The 16772-nt window shown below is 44.3% G+C and overlaps 1 protein-coding gene across 3 annotated transcripts in view; it reads right to left on the bottom strand.

The window, feature by feature from the left end:
* Window positions 1-6382, bottom strand: part of LOC122557528 (uncharacterized) — a 103021-nt gene extending 96639 nt beyond the window's left edge. For all 3 annotated transcript variants that reach the window (XM_043705278.2, XM_043705298.2, XM_087973632.1), the window contains exons 1-4: window positions 5783-6382; window positions 3726-3818; window positions 1390-1506; window positions 1225-1302 (exon numbers count right to left, since the gene is read on the bottom strand). In XM_043705278.2, the coding sequence (XP_043561213.2) occupies window positions 1225-1302; window positions 1390-1506; window positions 3726-3818; window positions 5783-5833 (339 nt within the window). In that variant the 5' untranslated portion in view covers window positions 5834-6382. The remainder of the gene's footprint in view (window positions 1-1224; window positions 1303-1389; window positions 1507-3725; window positions 3819-5782) is intronic.
* Between the last annotated feature and the right edge of the window lie 10390 nt (window positions 6383-16772).

Genomic DNA, 16772 nt, shown 5'->3' with positions numbered 1-16772 from the left:
CGAGACCCCGCCCCCAACACCGCCCCCCAACGCGGTCCAACACTGCTCCCTGCTCCCAACCCGATCCACCCCCGCCCGCCAACCTCGTCCAACACTGTCCCCCCAGCCCCCAACCCGGCCCCCAACGAGGTCCAACCCTGCCCCCCCCAGCACAAAGCGTGCGAGCCCCTGACCCTCCATCCACCCCTGGCCTCTCTCTGGGGCATCCAGATTGCACACCAACAACAAGACTGCTGCTGCTGCCTTTGTGGGGTAAGTCGCCCAATAGCGCACGCGCACACACACACGTTTGCCCTGCACAGGACAATGTTGGAGCAACTATTCCTGGGAAGTGGGGTGGGGGGAAGGAGGGGGAGAGGTTAGATTACACCCCTCTGTAGAACTCCAGGGAAAGTGTGGGGAGAGAGGGGGTGGGAGGTCAGTCATTTGGAGATGGTGCCTGTTTAATCACTGTAAACAAAAGATGCGATCACTGCTGGAAACACGTCTTTGATGTAATGTTTCTACCGGGACCTTGAGATCTCCTTCAGATAATCCGATTTTCGGAAAATTGGTATTCGGATAATCGAGTTTCCTCTGTATTCCTACTCTCTGTTTCCTGCCTGATAACCAATTCTCAATCCATATTACCAACAATCTCATGTACTTTGGTTTAGCATAACCTCTTATGTGAAACATTACTAAATGCCTTCTCAAAAATTAGTCTAATGGTGACAATGTAACAACTGTCAATTGTTATAAAAGCCCAATGGTTCATTACTGTCCACTGAGGAATATTGCCACCCTTACCTGTTCTGGCTTCCATGTGACTCCAGACGCAGGGCAATATGGTTGATTTGTAATTGCCTCTGAAGTGGGCAAGCAAGACTATCAATTAAATTAAATTGTTACAAAGCCTAAAGAAAGGATTGAAACTGGACATGGCAGTTGGCATCAATACAGGCATTGGAAATAACAACAACAAGTGCAGCCCTGTCGACCTTGCAAAGTCGTGCCTCCCAACATTTTCATAGAATCATAGAATCCCTATGCTACAATGTCCCAGGCATCACCATCCCTGGGTATGTCCTGTCCCACTGGCAGGACAGAGCCAGCAGAGGGGATAGCACAATGGTATGCAGTCGGGTAGGAGTTGATGCAGAGCAGCAGAGTGTAAGTAGCTGAATGGGCACTTCAACAGCTTCTCACCAACGTAAATAAGAAAACAGATACAGCAGTCCATACCTGTAAATGGGTCTTGATCTTGCAGTTTGTATCATTGCTGACTTTTCTATAAGGCACTCTCCAATGACATTCTGCTGCCTATAAGTAAAAATAAAATCTAAAGAGGTTAGTTTTTGGTACTTTGTTCTACAGATAATGTTATTTGAATATTTTGCTCTAACTTACTCTGTTGTCCTTAAGGTCACTGATTGTATATGAAATTCTGTGAGAGTCCAGAACCTGAGGTGTGAAGAACAAATCCTGCAAGCTATTGGAGAGACTTCGATTCTTTGAGCTGCTCTCCTATTGGAAACAAAATGATTGCACATTGAACTAATTGCAACTGGAGTTTAGAAAGGCTCTATACATTATTCAATTACCCATATTCCTTTTGCACAAAGGGAGAACAGATCAGCATTTCTAGTTCTCGAGCCCATGCTTGTCTCTTCCCAAGGTAGATCAAGATGATAGAATTTGGACCTGAGCTCTTGAGACAAAAATAAATTCTCTTTCTCCAAACTTAGGATATTTCAGAATATCTTTCATCTCTACCATATTTACCTTCATACTTAAAGAGTCCCAAGACTCCTCAAGGCTCTCATTCTAGATAGCATCCTACTAGTTGCTTTTTATTCACCCTACTCACAATTATAGCAGCCCAACCAAAATTATTTTCTAATATGACTCCACTTTAACATTTGAAAATGTGATTCCATATGCCAGCAAAAACAGAAATAAAAGGCATCAGACTTTGTAGTGGGTAGACAGGAATATCAAGTTGAGGTTGCAATAAAACCAGAAGATTTAAGGAGCTGAATAGCCTCTAGCTTTTCCTAACTTTTTGAACAATGTTATTATTTTATGAACTCACCAATTCATTATTTCACTCAATCTTATGGTCTACTCAGGGAGCTGTAGAAGGACAGGTCCTGAGATGGCTGATGTTGGAGCTCAGGTCTTGCTACAGTAATAAGGGGTGAGGATTGAGCTCAGTTCAGCAGCATTGCATTCCCTAGAGCCGGTGCATTCATGGTCAAGACCAAACTTTGAGTCTCAGTGGAACAGCTGGAACCCAAGTTCCTAAAGTGTGAGACCAAGGCAATAGGCAAGGCCAGATACCACTTGAGCCTCGATGTCAGTGCGGGGTGCAAAGTTGGGCAACGAGGGAGCTTGGGACCTCCTCATTCACTGTTTTGGCAACACCAATTGCAGCTGAAATTATAGTATGAGGAGTGCTCTTCCACAAAGTGTTATCTGTCAAATGCAGAACCACGACCCCATTACATCTAGATCCAAGTGAGGTCTTTTTCCCTCATTTGAAGGTTCTAATACTAGAACAAATATTTATGTCATATGCAAACTTAAATGTTGCTGGTTTCAAAGCATAATTTTGAATTCCCACCCCTCCACCTATCGTGTTAGTTTCTGTTCCTGTGTTACAAACCAAGAAGTGGTTGCTGGCAATATGTGCTACAATACCTGTTAAAAAATAAATGGACAGTACTGAATCATTGTCAAAAAGTGTGGTGCTGGAAAAGCACAGTGGTCAGGCAGCATCTGAGGAGTAGGAGAGCCGTTGTTTCAAGCATAAGCTCTTCATCAGGACTGTGTGTGTGTGTGTGTATGTGTTGGGGTGGGGGGCGCCCAAGGGGACTGAAAGATAAATGGGATGGGGGTGGGGTGGGGGGTAGGTAGTTGGGAATGCAATAGGTGGATGAAGGTGGGGGGTAATGGTGAGAGATCGGGGTGGAGAGTAGAGCAGATAGGTGGGAAGGAAGATGGACAGGTAGGACAGTTCAAGAGGGCAATGCTGAGTTGAAGGGTTGGATCTGGGATAAGTTGGGGGGAGGGGAGATCAGGCAGCTGGTTCCGGGATAAGGTGGGGGGGGGCCTATCACCATGACACCCCACCTTTATCTACCTATCGCATTCCCAGCTACCTTCCCCCAGTCCCACACCCTCCATTTATCTCTCAGCCCCCTTGCTCCTCCCCCCACTACCACCACCCCCCCCCCCCATATTCCTGATGAAGAGCTTATGCTCGAAATGTCAACTGTCCTGCTCCTCGAATGCTGCCTAACCAGCTGTGCTTTTCCAGCACCACACTTTTTGACTCTGATCTCCAGCACCTGCAGTCCTCACTTTCTCTCAGCATTGTATCATTGTTGACTTGGTCTCCTCAGCATTGTGACCTTTGTATCCTCTATAATCTGTTTCCTGCTTTTGTTAGCTCTTTGTCAAATGTCATTGGGGTCTGATTTATTTTGCAAAGAACTCCATAAAAAAATGTCCATTTGTAGAAACAGCATGTTGTGAAGGATTTATTTCTACCTTGTTTCAGAGCTTTTCTTATTAGTTATTCTTATGACAAAAATTCACAGCTAAGAATAAAAAAAAGCAAAATACTTCATTACAAAATAAATCAATGAAATGCCATTAGGATTTCTTCATAAGCAGCAAGTCTGCTTTGAAGTATGCTTAAACATGAACAAAACAAATACCTGTAATCATTTCCAACCTACTTGCGTTTTCCGAATTACAGGAGGAAAGGAGCTTCCTAGGAGATCATTGCCAATTGGAGGAAACACAATGGAATCTTTCACCTGATTATAGTCCTGCAAGATAATATTGGCATTTCAGTACATCTCAATTATTATAAGCAGAAAGTGGCCTTTTAGTCCATCAAATCCATGCCACACCATGCCATGGGCAGCACAGTGGCTGAGCGGTTAGCACTGCTGCCTCACAGTGCCAGGGTCCTGGGTACTACTGTCTGTGTGGAGTTTGCAATTCTTCCCATGTCGGCATGGGTTTCCTCCAGGTTCTCCAGTTTCCTTCCACAGTCCAAAGATATGCTGGTTAAGTGAATTCACCATCCTAAATTGCGCATGGTGTCGAGGGATGTGCAGGCTAGGTGAATTAGCCATGGGAAATGCAGGATTACAGGTGTAGGGTGGGGGGGGGGGGGGGGGGGGGATCTGGGTGGGATATGTTTGGTAGGGTTGGTGAGGATCTGATGGGCTGAATGGCCTGCTTTCACACTGTAGGAATTCTATGATTCTGTGCCAGCTGCCCAAGGAGCAATCTAAAACTGTTTCACTCCCTTCTCCTGTACCCATAGCCCTACAAGTTTAGTTCGTTCAAGTACCTATTCAATTTCCTTTTGACAACTTTTTTTCTGATGACCACAGTGTTCATCTCCTATTTTAATTCCTGAGATAATGAAATAAGATATGCTGACACACAGCAACACATTGAAAACATCTAGACTTGTGCTGAGTGACAAGGATTATCTTATGTATCACACAAAATGACAGGTAATGACCATTTCTAACAAAGGGAAGCCGAAACATTGCTCTCCTAAGGAGAATTGCTCACTTTTAACTCCCTCAAGTCTCTTCATTCTTCAAAACATAAGTCATAGTAAGATATTCTCCATTTTTATTTACTGCCTTTACCCAATCATGTGTCTTGGTTCACTCATAACAGTGCTGACCTATTTTTATTAGTAACACTTAACATTAACACCAAATCTGAATCTATGTCTCTCATCTACTACCATTCACACTCACTTTCTCTTTTGCTCTGGGCACCCTCATCTGTTCCACTTGCTCTCCCCCTCTTTTAGATAACAGCATAATAAATATCATTTTCTAGTTGCTTCCAGTTCCAAAGAAGAATAACATTGGACTCAAAACCTTAGCTCTGTTTCTCTGTCCACAAATGGCATTGAGGTTCTCCAACTCTTCCTGTTTTTATTTCAGATTTCCAGCATCCACAGCATTTTGCAATCATTCAGGAGTGGTCTCCCTGCTACCACATTCAAGAAGCACTAGACTACCCAGGGCAATGTGACCGGATTGATCAGCATCTCATCCACTAAACTTAAGTATGTATTGCTGCTACTATGTCCCGGGATGGAAGTGTTTACTCTTTACAGGACACATTGCAGTCATTTACCAAGACAGCACTCCCAAATGGTGCCCCCTTCCCCAGCACCTCAGAGGACTAGGGCAGCATAACCACAGGAGCACCATCCCCTGAAAGATGTTCTCAAAGTCACAAAGCCTGCTGACTTAGACACATATATTAAACACTAAATTAAAACAAGATGTTGAAAATCTGAGACATAAACAGAAATGGCTGCAGAAACTCAGCAAGTTTGGCAGCATCTGTGGAGAGAGAAATCCAGAATGCATCCAGTTCAGTGACTCTTCTTCAGAACATATATAGAGCATGTACATCTATATATCAAAATGTAACATATATATATATATATATATATCAATTCATATTAAACATATTGATCATGGATCCACACTATCCATCTGCCTCCCAAAGGGCACTAAAAATCAATGCATTTTTATATCAAATCATGGAACTCTAGCCCTAACCCAACCGTAACGCAGGACCATTCAGCCAATGAAATACTTTTAAAATCTGGTACAGTAGAGAATACAGCAACCAATTTCCACACAGAAAAAAAAAGTCAAAAGACCAGGTTGTGGCCTCCATTTATGGGGTGGCCGGGGGAGGTGGTGGTGTGGAATCTCAAGTTAAATAAAAACAACCCACTCACTTTGCGTAATTTGTTCTGCGTTCGAATCCCGTTCATGTAAGAGGTCCACATCTTGCAATGTTGCGAGAGTTTCCTTTATAAACAGGGTCTTTGCTTGGTCTCAAACGATCCGCTTGCGTTTATCCCTCGCTACTCAAGCCGAGTTCTTGCCAACAAAAGCAAAAACGAAAAGCAGAAGTAGGTTGGAGGAGATTTTGCTTCCAGTCCTTAGCCGGCCGGGTCCGAGCAAAGTGTTTGCAGGAGAGGCCGTGTCACAGCGAGCACCTGGGGTTAGAATGCCCTCTTCCTCTCTCTCTCTCAAATCCAGCCTCTGACAGCAGACTGGTACAGCTCCTCACGCCATCTCAGTACAGGGGGCCGGGTTAACGTGATTCACAGGGAAGGTGGCTGGGTTTCCTCGCTATTTCACCTCAGTTTAGAAAAGGGGCAGATGTGTCTCAGCACAAACAGCTGCCATAAACGCTGAGGGAGCCATCATCGTACAAAACAGCTCAAATAAAATACCGATGGCTCCCGACAACATAAACAGTAATTCTAGTCATAGCAACGAACACCTGCCTCGCACTTTTCTTTGGCCCACGATCCCGCTGTCCAATTGTTTAATCTAAGCTGTTGTACACAATGTGATAATTATACAACAGAGTGAGCCTCTCTCAGGGGCTGTCATGGCTAACAGCCAAGGTGAATATTGGATTCTCGATTCTGCTTAAAGGAAGCTTTCAAACATTTTGACCGTACTTTAGATGATGCACTGATAATAAATGCCTGTCTCTTTCGGGTAGGTGCCTTCAGGGTCAATTCCGTAGTTTGGTAAAGAGAGTTTGGATGAGTAGTTTTACAGATGGCGCATTAGCATCTGAATGTTAACTCACAAAATGTGACCATTCGCCAAATCTTCATCAAACCAACTAACGGAGCACTTTTATGGCCACATTCCTGCAGGGAAAGCGTCAGACACTCTAAAATGTGGTGATCCTATCCTGCAGATATTAACTGTTTACATCGGACTGAACATCTGCGCCAGACTTCACGGGGGGGGGGGGGGGGCTTTCGTTTAAATGTGTTTTGCCCCTTTAAAAATGCGCGCGGGATTATTTAATACAGAAATTGTCGGCCACAATCTCATCTTTCATTGTCCAGCAAAATAAAAGCAAAATACTGCGGATGTTGGAAATTTTACATAAGCACCTAGATAATGTTGGAGAAATTCAACAGGCCTGGTGGTAACTGTGGAGAGAGAAAAAAAGGTTAATGTGTGGAGTCAGATGTGACCAGAATAAGATTTGCCAGCTATGTCTTGTCTTTCTGATCAAGGGTCGAGAGTGTGGTGCTGGAAAAGCTCAAGAGATCAGCTTTGTGGAATTTTCAGCAGTTCATAGAGCTTGGTGCTGAGCCCACGGCAGCTAGTAATAGAACAGCAGAGAGCTTTGAGTTACAGGGCTGCTTGCTGATTCTGTTTATTTTAAAGTTCCTTTAAATGGACAGCCATCCGGATAAAGCCAAGAGAAGGCACTGTCCCGAAAAGCAGACCTCTTTACAGCTGGAAACCCGACAGTGTTTAGATTAGATTACTTACAGTGTGGAAACAGGCCCTTCGGCCCAACAAGTCCACACTGACCCGCCAAAGCACAACCCACCCATACCTCTAACCTAACACTACAGGAAATTTAGTATGGCCAATTCACCTGGCCTGCACATCTTTGGACTGTGGGAGGAAACCGGAGCACCCGGAGGAAACCCACGCAGACACGGGGAGAACGTGGAGAACGTGCAAACTCCACACAGTCAGTCGCCTGAGGCGGGAATTGAACCCGGGTCTCTGGCGCTGTGAGGCAGCAGTGCTAACCACTGCGCCACTGTGCCGCCCAATAAGGCATGACAGTGTTCTGTCCCCAAACCTTGTCATGTATTGTCACCATAAACTATCCAGTCCATCTCTGCAGCAACCTGAGTACAACACTCAGTTAAGATGGTTAGAGAGTCAGTGCAGACATGATGGGTCGAATGGCCTTCTTCTGCACCATTGCAGTTCTGTGACCTGGACAGAGTAAATCGGAACAACAGATTCCCGCTCAAGAAAGGATCAAGAACAAGAGGCCAGAAATTTAAGTGAATTGGTAAAAGAAACAAAATTAATATGAGGAAAAACTTCACGCAGTGAGGGAGTGGTTACGATCTGGGATGCACTGCCCCAGAGTAAATGGGTTAATGGTTTGAGTTTTACCAAGGTGCCTGGGTGCAGCAGAAAGCGAGTCCTCTGCCCACATTTCCTGGCAGTGGGACCCACTCAGCAATCTTCTATCAGCTGCTTATTAAATGTTGTGAAAGTACCAGCCTCTACAATCCTCTCAGGCCACATGTTCAATATATCTACCATCCACTGGATGAAAAAGATTCGCAGATTCCCTCCAAACCAATTACTCCTCACCTTAAACTTATGCCCTCTGGTCTTAGACACATCTGCCATGGGGAAGAGACTCTCATGATCTATAACGTCTATGCCTCTTATAATTTTGTATACCTCAATCAGATCCTCCCTAAACCTCCTCTGTTCCAAAGAAAACAAGCCCAGTCTATCCAGTCTCTCCTCATAACTGAGACTTTTCACCCCAGGCAACATCCTGGTGAATCTCCTCTGCACCCTCTCCAGTTCAATCATATCCTTCCAGTAGTAGGGTGACCAGAATGGCACACAGTGTTGCATCTGTCACCTAATCAATGCTCTATAAAGTTGCAACAAGACTTCCCTGCTCCTATATTCTATGCCATGCCACATGCCTTCTTCACCATTCTGTCTGACACCTTCTATGTACTTGTTTAAAAAGGTTCCTTTGTTCCTCAGCACTCCCCAAGGTCCTACCATTTATTATGTATGTCCTTCCCTTATTAGAACTCCCTAAATGCATCACCTCACACTTATCAGGATTAAATTCCATCTGCCATTGCTCTGCCCAATTTACCAGCTGATAAGTATCAGAATATTCTCCTCACTAACAACATCATCAATTTTCATGTCATTTGCAAATTTCCTAATTATACCTTCTATGTCACATCCAAATTGTTCATGTACAAAACAAACAGCAAGGGTCTCAGCATCGAACCTTGTGGTACACAGCTGGTTATAGACTTGCAGTTACAAAAGCAACCTTCCACCATCACCTTTTGCTTCCAGTTTGCAAGCTAATTTTGGATCTAGGAGAAAGTGAGGAATGCAGATGCTGGAGATCAGAGTCAAGTTTGTGGCGCTGGAAAAGCATGCCAGTCGGGCAGTATTTGAGGAGCAGGAAAGTTGAAATTTCAGGCGGAAGCCCTTCATCAGCAATATGGGGGTGGGGGGGGGGGGGGGGGGGGGGCGGTGGGGAAGGGGCCTGGGGGATGAGAGATAAATGGGAGGGGGTTAAGGCTGGGAGAAGGTAGCTTGGAAGACGATAAGTAGATGAAAGTGGGTGGTGACATTGATAGGGTGGAGCGGATAGATGGGAAGGAAGATGGACAGGTAAGACAGTTCACCATCACCTCACATCTTCATCTATCTATTGCCTTCCAAGCTACGTTCCCTCAGGCCTACCCCTCCCATTTATCTCTCAGCCCCTTTGGGCCACCTCCCTGCACCTTCTCCCACAACTCCACATTCCTAATGAAAGGCTTATGCCTGAAAAGTTGACTCTCCTGCTCCGCGGATGCTGCCTGACATGCTGTGCTTATTCAGTGCCACACGTTTTGACACTAATTTTGGATCCAGTTAGCCAACTTGCTTTGGGTCCCATTGGCTTTACCTTTTGGACCAGCCTTCCATTTAACTAAAGTCTATGCAAACTACATCAATTGCACTATTCTCATCAATATGTTTAGTCACCTTTTCAAAAAAAGACTTAATGAACTTAGACAGGATCCCTATCTCATAATCCGTGCTGACTATCCTTACCAAGTCTTTGCAAGTCTTGATTATTCCTGTCCCTAAGAATTTTTTCCAATAATTTCCCTACCACTGCCATCAGACTAACTGGTCTGTAATTACCTGGCCTATCCCTGCTGCTCTTCTTGAACAAAAGAACCACATTGGTTATCCTCCAGTCAACTGGCACTTCAGCTGTTTAAGGTTTGCATAGATTTCATCTGTGGCCAACAAAGTATTAAATGTCTCTGCCAGAGTCCCAGCAATCTCCTCCTTTGTCTCCTATAGCAGCTTAGGAAACATCTTATCACGCTCTGGGGACTTATGCACCTTTACGTCTGATAAAACATCTAATATTTCCTCCTTACTAATCTTAAGATGTTTTCAGACCTCACCATCTGAAATGACATCTCCAGCTGGAATGTATTTCTCCTTTGAGAATACAGATGAGAAATATTCATTTACTACCTCACCAGCATCTTCTGGCTTCACACACAGATTTCCCCTTTGGTCTGTAATAGGCCCCACTCTTTCCGTGTTAATCCCCCTGCTCTTAGTGTGCTTATAAAATTCCTTAATCCTGTCTGCAAAGATGTTTTGTAGCTCCTCTTTGCACTTCTAATTTCTTTTTTAAGTGCTCCCCTACACTCTTTACACACCTGAAAGGTCTCTGTTTTTAATGCTCAGTATCTAACATATGCTTCCTTCCTTTTCTTCATCGAACTCTCGATATTCCTTGACACACAGGGTTCTCGAGATTTGTTGCCTTTGCGCTTTACTACTAGAGGAACATGCTGGTCCCAAACTCTCACTATACCACTTTTAAACGAGTCCCACTTTCCAAATGTAGACTTAACTGCAAGCAGCTGCTTCCAGTCTGTGTTTACCAGATTCTGTCTAATGAAATTGAATTTGGTCTTCCTCCAACATAGGCACTTAATTTCTGCACTATCTTTGATTCTTTCCACAATGGCTTTGAAACTTGCAGAGTTATGGTCACTATTCTCAAAATGTTCACCCTACTGACTCTTCAATTACTTGACCGGCTTCATTCCTTAGGATTAGGCCTAGCATCGTCCCATCTCTAGTGGGACAATCTACGTAAAGCTCTGCTGGATGCTTTTTAAAAATTCCTCCTTTCATACTAAGGCAATCTAGGTAATGTTAGCAAAGTTGAAATCTGCTATGACTGTAACCCCATTCCTGTCACACCACTCTGTGATTTCCTCCACATCTCTGCTCATATCTATCTTCCCTTGACTGTTCGGAGGCCTGTAGTGTAATTCCAGCAAAGTGATTGCCCCTTTTTTATTTCTGAGCTTTACCCAAATCCTCATCACTGCAGTGATGGTTTCCTCTATCAATAATGCAATATCCTAACCTCTCTTATATCACCCCATATCATGCCTGAAACTTCTGAAGCCTGGAATGCTGAGCTGCCAATCCTGCCCTTCCTTCAAATATGTCTCAGTGTATGCAACAATATCACATTACTGTGAGCTGATCAATGCTCGAAGTTCATCTACCTTACCAGTCAGGCTCCTTACATAAAAATAACTACAATTTAGCTTTCCAGCCCTCGCATGTTCCTTTTCGTGCCCATGTCCCACTGTCTGCTAGACTGTCCTAGTGTTCCTTTCCATATCTGACTGGACCGTAATCCTGAGTTTACATTTACTCTGTGCCCCATCCTTCGATCAAATAAGTTTAACACCTCCCCAACAGCACAAGCAAACCACAAGCAGCAAGGATTAGATTAGATTAGATTACTTACAGTGTGGAAACAGGCCCTTCGGACCAACAAGTCCACACCGACCCGCTGAAGCACAATCCACCCAGATCCATTACCCTACATTTACCCCTTCATCTAACACTACGGGCAATTTAACTTGGCCAATTCACCTAACCTGCACATTTTTGGACTGTGGAAGGAAACCCACGCAGACACAGGGAGAACGTGCAAACTCCACACAGAGAGTCGCCTGAGGCGGGAATTGAACCCGGGTCTCTGGCCAATGCTAACCATTGTGCCACCGTGCCGCCATATTGAATCTATTCTGGTTCAGGTGCAACCTGTGTGGCTTGCACAGGTCCCACCCACCCCAATTATCCAAAAATCTAAAACCCTCCTGCCTACATCATTACTTTGGCCATGTGTTCATCTGACAGTGTTCTGACTGAATGGCAGAAAAAGTTGGAGGGGCAGAATGGCTGTTTCCTGTTCCTGGTCTACAGCTGTTATTTTTTTAAGCGGTGAGGAAAGGGTGAGAGAGAAAATCATTCATCCAGTATAGACATGGTGGGCTGAATGGCCTCCTTCTGTGCTGTAACAATGATGTGATTCTATAATTCTGTTCTGACGGCCTCTGAGTCACCTCCATTTAGCTGGCAGCCTCCCCATGTTGTAATCATCTCAGCAATTATCTGCTCACCTCCACATTCATTCCCAATAATGGCAACATTCCCCAATGGTGGGACTATAGGTAGTAGTGGTGAGAAGGGTGAATGTGACACAGTCCCTGCGATTTCACCTGCAGATTCCCAACCCTACAAAGTGATATGCAAGGCTCACGTGTACCATTTAATGAACATCTCCAACAAAAGAGAATCTAACTATCTTGACATTCAATGGCACGATCATCACCAAACTCCCTATCGTCAATGTCCTGGGTCAGCATTGACCAGGAATTGAACTAGTCTGTTACATAAATATGAGGTCAACAAAGGCACATCAGAGACTGGTAATTCTGCTATGTGGACCTCAAGTCCTGTCCACCATGGAAAAGTTGCAAAAGGGATTTTCAAGGTGTCACCAGGATGGAGGGTTTGGGTTATAAGGTCAGGGTGGATAGACTGACCCCTTTTTTTCCCTGGAGTGTCGGAGGTTGAGAGGTGACCTTATGGGGTTTATAAAATCATGACACACATAGATAAGGTGAACAACAAAGATCTTTTCCTTAGATGAGGAGTTCAAAAAAAGACAGCATAGATTTAAGGTGAGAGGGGAAAGATTTAAAAGGGACCTGAGGGGCAACCTTTTCACAGCGTGAGCGGTACTTATATAGAATAAGCTGCCAGCGGGAGTAATTGAGGCAGGTACATTTACAACACATAAAAGACATTTGGACAGGTACATGAATAGGAAAGATTTAGATGGATATGGGCCAAATGCAGGCAAATGGGACCAGTTTAGTTCCTGGGTGGCATGGACAAGTTGGACCAATGGGTCTTCTTCCATGCCATTTGACTCCATAAGTCAAGAATATGAGAATACTCTCCAATTGATTGCATTCAGACAAGAAGCTTGATGCCATCCAGGGTATATCAGCCCACTTGGTTGGGACCTCATTCGCCACCTTCAAGATTGTCTGTCAAATACCAAAGCACAATGGCACACCTATGGCTACAAGGGGTGGGGACCATTGTGGGGAGTATGTATTGGGCAAACCTGTGAGAATGATGGGAGGTATCTGCAAAGGTGCAGCAGTGGAGTGGGGGTGTGCTGGTAGAATTATGGAAGGATAATGTGAACTGAAATCTGCATTGCAATGTATTGTGTATGGGAAAAAAAAACCCAAACTCCAGAGATACAGGATCACACACATTCTGGCAACAAACAACCAGGGCATGGAACAATCACATTGAGTGCAGAACAGTCCTGGAAGATCCCGGACAGTTGGCCACTATATGTACAATATACAAGATGCACGAAGGCCCCTTGTACAGCATCTCCCAAACCTGTGACCTTGACCACTGAGTAAAACAAGGTCAGCAGATGTACGGAAGCACCACCACCTGCAAATTCCCCTTAGTCAAAGGTCAGCAAGGCGGCCTTTGTGTGGAGCCGCAGAAAATGGGGAAGATACCAAACGAGTATTTTGTATCAGTATTTACTGTGGAAAAGGACATGGAAGATATAGAATGTAGGGAAATAGATGGTGACATCTTGAAAAATGTCCATATTACAGAGGAGGAAGTGCTGGATGTCTTGAAGTGCATAAAGGTGGATAAATCCCCAGGACCTGATCAGGTGTACCCTAGAACTCTGTGGGAAGCTAAGGAAGTGATTGCTGGGCCTCTTGCTGAGATATTTGTATCATCGATAGTCACAGGTGAGGTGCCGGAAGACTGGAGGTTGGCTAACGTGGTGCCACTCTTTAAGAAGGGTAGTAAAGACAAGACCAGTGAGCCTGACGTCGGTGATGGGCAAGTTGTTGGCGGGAATCCTGAGGGACAGGATGTAGACGTATTTGGAAGGGCAAGGACTGATTAGGGATAGTCAACATGGCTTTGTGCGTGGGAAATCATGTCTTAGAAACTTGATTGAGTTTTTTGAAGAAGTAACAAAGAGGATTGATGAGGGCAGAGCGGTAGATGTGATCTATATGGACTTCAGTAAGGCGTTCGACAAGGTTCCCTATGGGAGACTGGTTAGCAAGGTTAGATCTCACGGAATACAGAGAGAACTAGCCATTTGGAAACAGAACTGACTCAAATGTAGAATACAGAGGATGGTGGTGGAGGGTTGTTTTTCAGACTGGAGGCCTGTGACCAGTGGAGTGCCACAAGGATCGGTGCTGGGTCCTCTACTTTTCGTCATTTATATAAATGATTTGGATGCAAGCATAGAGGTTTAGTTAGTAAGTTTACACATGATACCAAAATTGAAGGTGTAGTGGACAGCGAAGAAGATTACCTCAGTTTGCAACAGGATCTTGATCAGATGGGCCAAGGGGTTAAGAAGTGGCAGATGGAGTTTAATTCAGATAAACACAAGGTGCTGCATTTTGGGAAACCAAATCTTAGCAGGACCTATACACTTAATGGTAAGGTCCTTGGGAGTGTTGCTGAATAAAGAGACCTTGGAGTGCAGGTTCATAGTTCCTTGAAAGTAGAGTTGCAGGTAGATAGAATAGTGAAGAAGGTGTTTGGTATGCTTTCTTTTATTGGTCAGAGTATTGAGTACAGGAGTTGGGACATCATATTGTGGCTGTACAGGACATTCGTTAGGTCACTGTTGGAATATTGCGTGCAATTCTGATCTCCTTTCTATCTGAAAGATATTGTGAAACTTGAAAGGGTTCAGAAAAGATTTAGAAGGATGTTGCCAGGGTTAGAGGATTTGAACTATAGGGAGAGGCTGAACAGGCTGGAGCTGTTTTCCCTGGAGTGTCGGCGGCTGTGGGTGACCATATAGAGACTTACAAAATTATGAGGAGCATGGATAGGATAAATAGACAAAGTCTTTTCCCTGGGGTTGGGGAGTCCAGAACTAGAGGGCATAGGTTTAGGGTGAGAGGGGCAAGTTATAAAAGAGACCTAAGGGGCAACGTTTTCACGCAGAGGGTGGTATGTGTATGGAATGAGCTGCCAGAAGTGGTGGAGGCTGGTACAATTGCAACATTTAAAAGGCATTTGGATGGGTATATTAATAGGAAGAGTTTGGAGGGATGTGGGCCAGGTGCTGGCAGGTGGGACTAGATTGGGTTGGGATATCTGGTCGGCATGGAGGGGTTGGACCGAAGGGTCTGTTTCCATACATCTCTATGACTCTAAGTTGCACATACTATTCACATTTGGGTGTATATTGTCCATCTTTAATTTCTTTAATGGTAACACATTAAACCCTCAAACTCTCTGAACTATCATCCCATGAACTGCAGCAGTTCCAAACAGTAGCTCACTACAAACTTCACAAGGGTAACTAGGGAAGGGCAATAAATCCTGGCCTTCAGTGACACTTCTATCCTTGACATTCTATCCTGTTTTCATGAAGAAATTTAAAAACGTGTAAAAAAACATTTTTGGGATGGGTGTCAGTGGGATTGGCATGGAGAATGGGGAAGACAGAAGTCTCGTCTTTGTGGATGACTTAATTTCCACAAGACCTGCTGCTGCTATGTGTCCTGCAAACAAGCACAGGAAGGCAGCAATCAAACTCCAAAAACATAGCTGCACATATAAGGTGCAAAGTAACTCCACAGAGGCAAGTATCCCATCACCACATGGAAAGACCCTGACTCTGACACAGCCTTGTCAGAGTCAGCAGCCAGAGTGTCAGAATCTGACATTCACTTTTCATCTGTCAGACAGGGCTCCCTGATTGAACCAGACTAACAGCCCCAGCCAGGGGACTCATATTCCATGAGGTCCAATTGGCTGATCTCGTTACAATCACTACACTATATGTTTTAACAGTGCCTTTTACAAGTCATTTAACCTTGGGAGATACAGAGTCAGTTACGATTCAAATTCAGATCTTGATCTAATTTGAACAAAGCTGGCATTCATTTTTAAACATCCATTGTAACTAAGTGAGAGGGAAATTATTTCTGCCAAGAGTATAATAGAAAGAAAGCATTAACAAACTCCAAGCAACATGAAGTGAGCTGAAGCTGACAGGCTGCATGACAATTAGGTAGTGATTCCTCAGGAACCTCCCAATTGTCTACCCCTTTACCATCAGCTTGCGATCCAAAGCCCTGTTTCCATTCACAGTCATCGACAACTTATGACATTAACACTTAAAGTAATCTGATGGAAACAGGGCTCTGTTAGTAAGTGAGAAACTGTTAACTTTTGGAAAATTGTGATCCATTCAGATACGTTACCATGGAAACTTAATCCACATTCCAAAGGGATTGAATGGAATGAAAGACCCCCTGCAATCAAAATGACCTGACCGTGGCATTAATAAGCCTGAATATAGAACAGTGACCATTCTGTCCTTGACCTTCTATATGGTTCCAAAGAAGCTCAACAATACAGGTTTAAGGAATAACACCACATCTGTCCGTAAAACACTTTCCATCTTTGCAGCCTTAACAAAAAAACTCCACGTCTGAATCACTGCTGCCATTTTCTGGAGATAGTAGAAGAAGTATGGCTACGTCAGAACTACTTGGAGTGGACAATATTTTGCAGGCGCTTGCAGCGGAGACTCCCTATTGATACAAAATCCAGTGGGGTGGGTCTTAAAGCTTCCATGGGGTCTACATACCTCGTTGCCGCCACATTGCCAATCCTTAAGAGCTTTCCCTTTGTTCGATTTTCCCTGCCTCTGTGCACTTCTTTTAGACCCATCCGTTGATCTTT

Source organism: Chiloscyllium plagiosum, unplaced genomic scaffold (assembly GCF_037043375.1).
Source record: "Chiloscyllium plagiosum isolate Xiang-an unplaced genomic scaffold, Cpla_swu_hap1 HiC_scaffold_2, whole genome shotgun sequence".
Taxonomy (NCBI): domain Eukaryota; kingdom Metazoa; phylum Chordata; class Chondrichthyes; order Orectolobiformes; family Hemiscylliidae; genus Chiloscyllium; species Chiloscyllium plagiosum.
The sequence above is the reverse complement of the archived record's forward strand: the minus strand, read 5'-3'. Positions and strand labels throughout refer to the sequence as shown.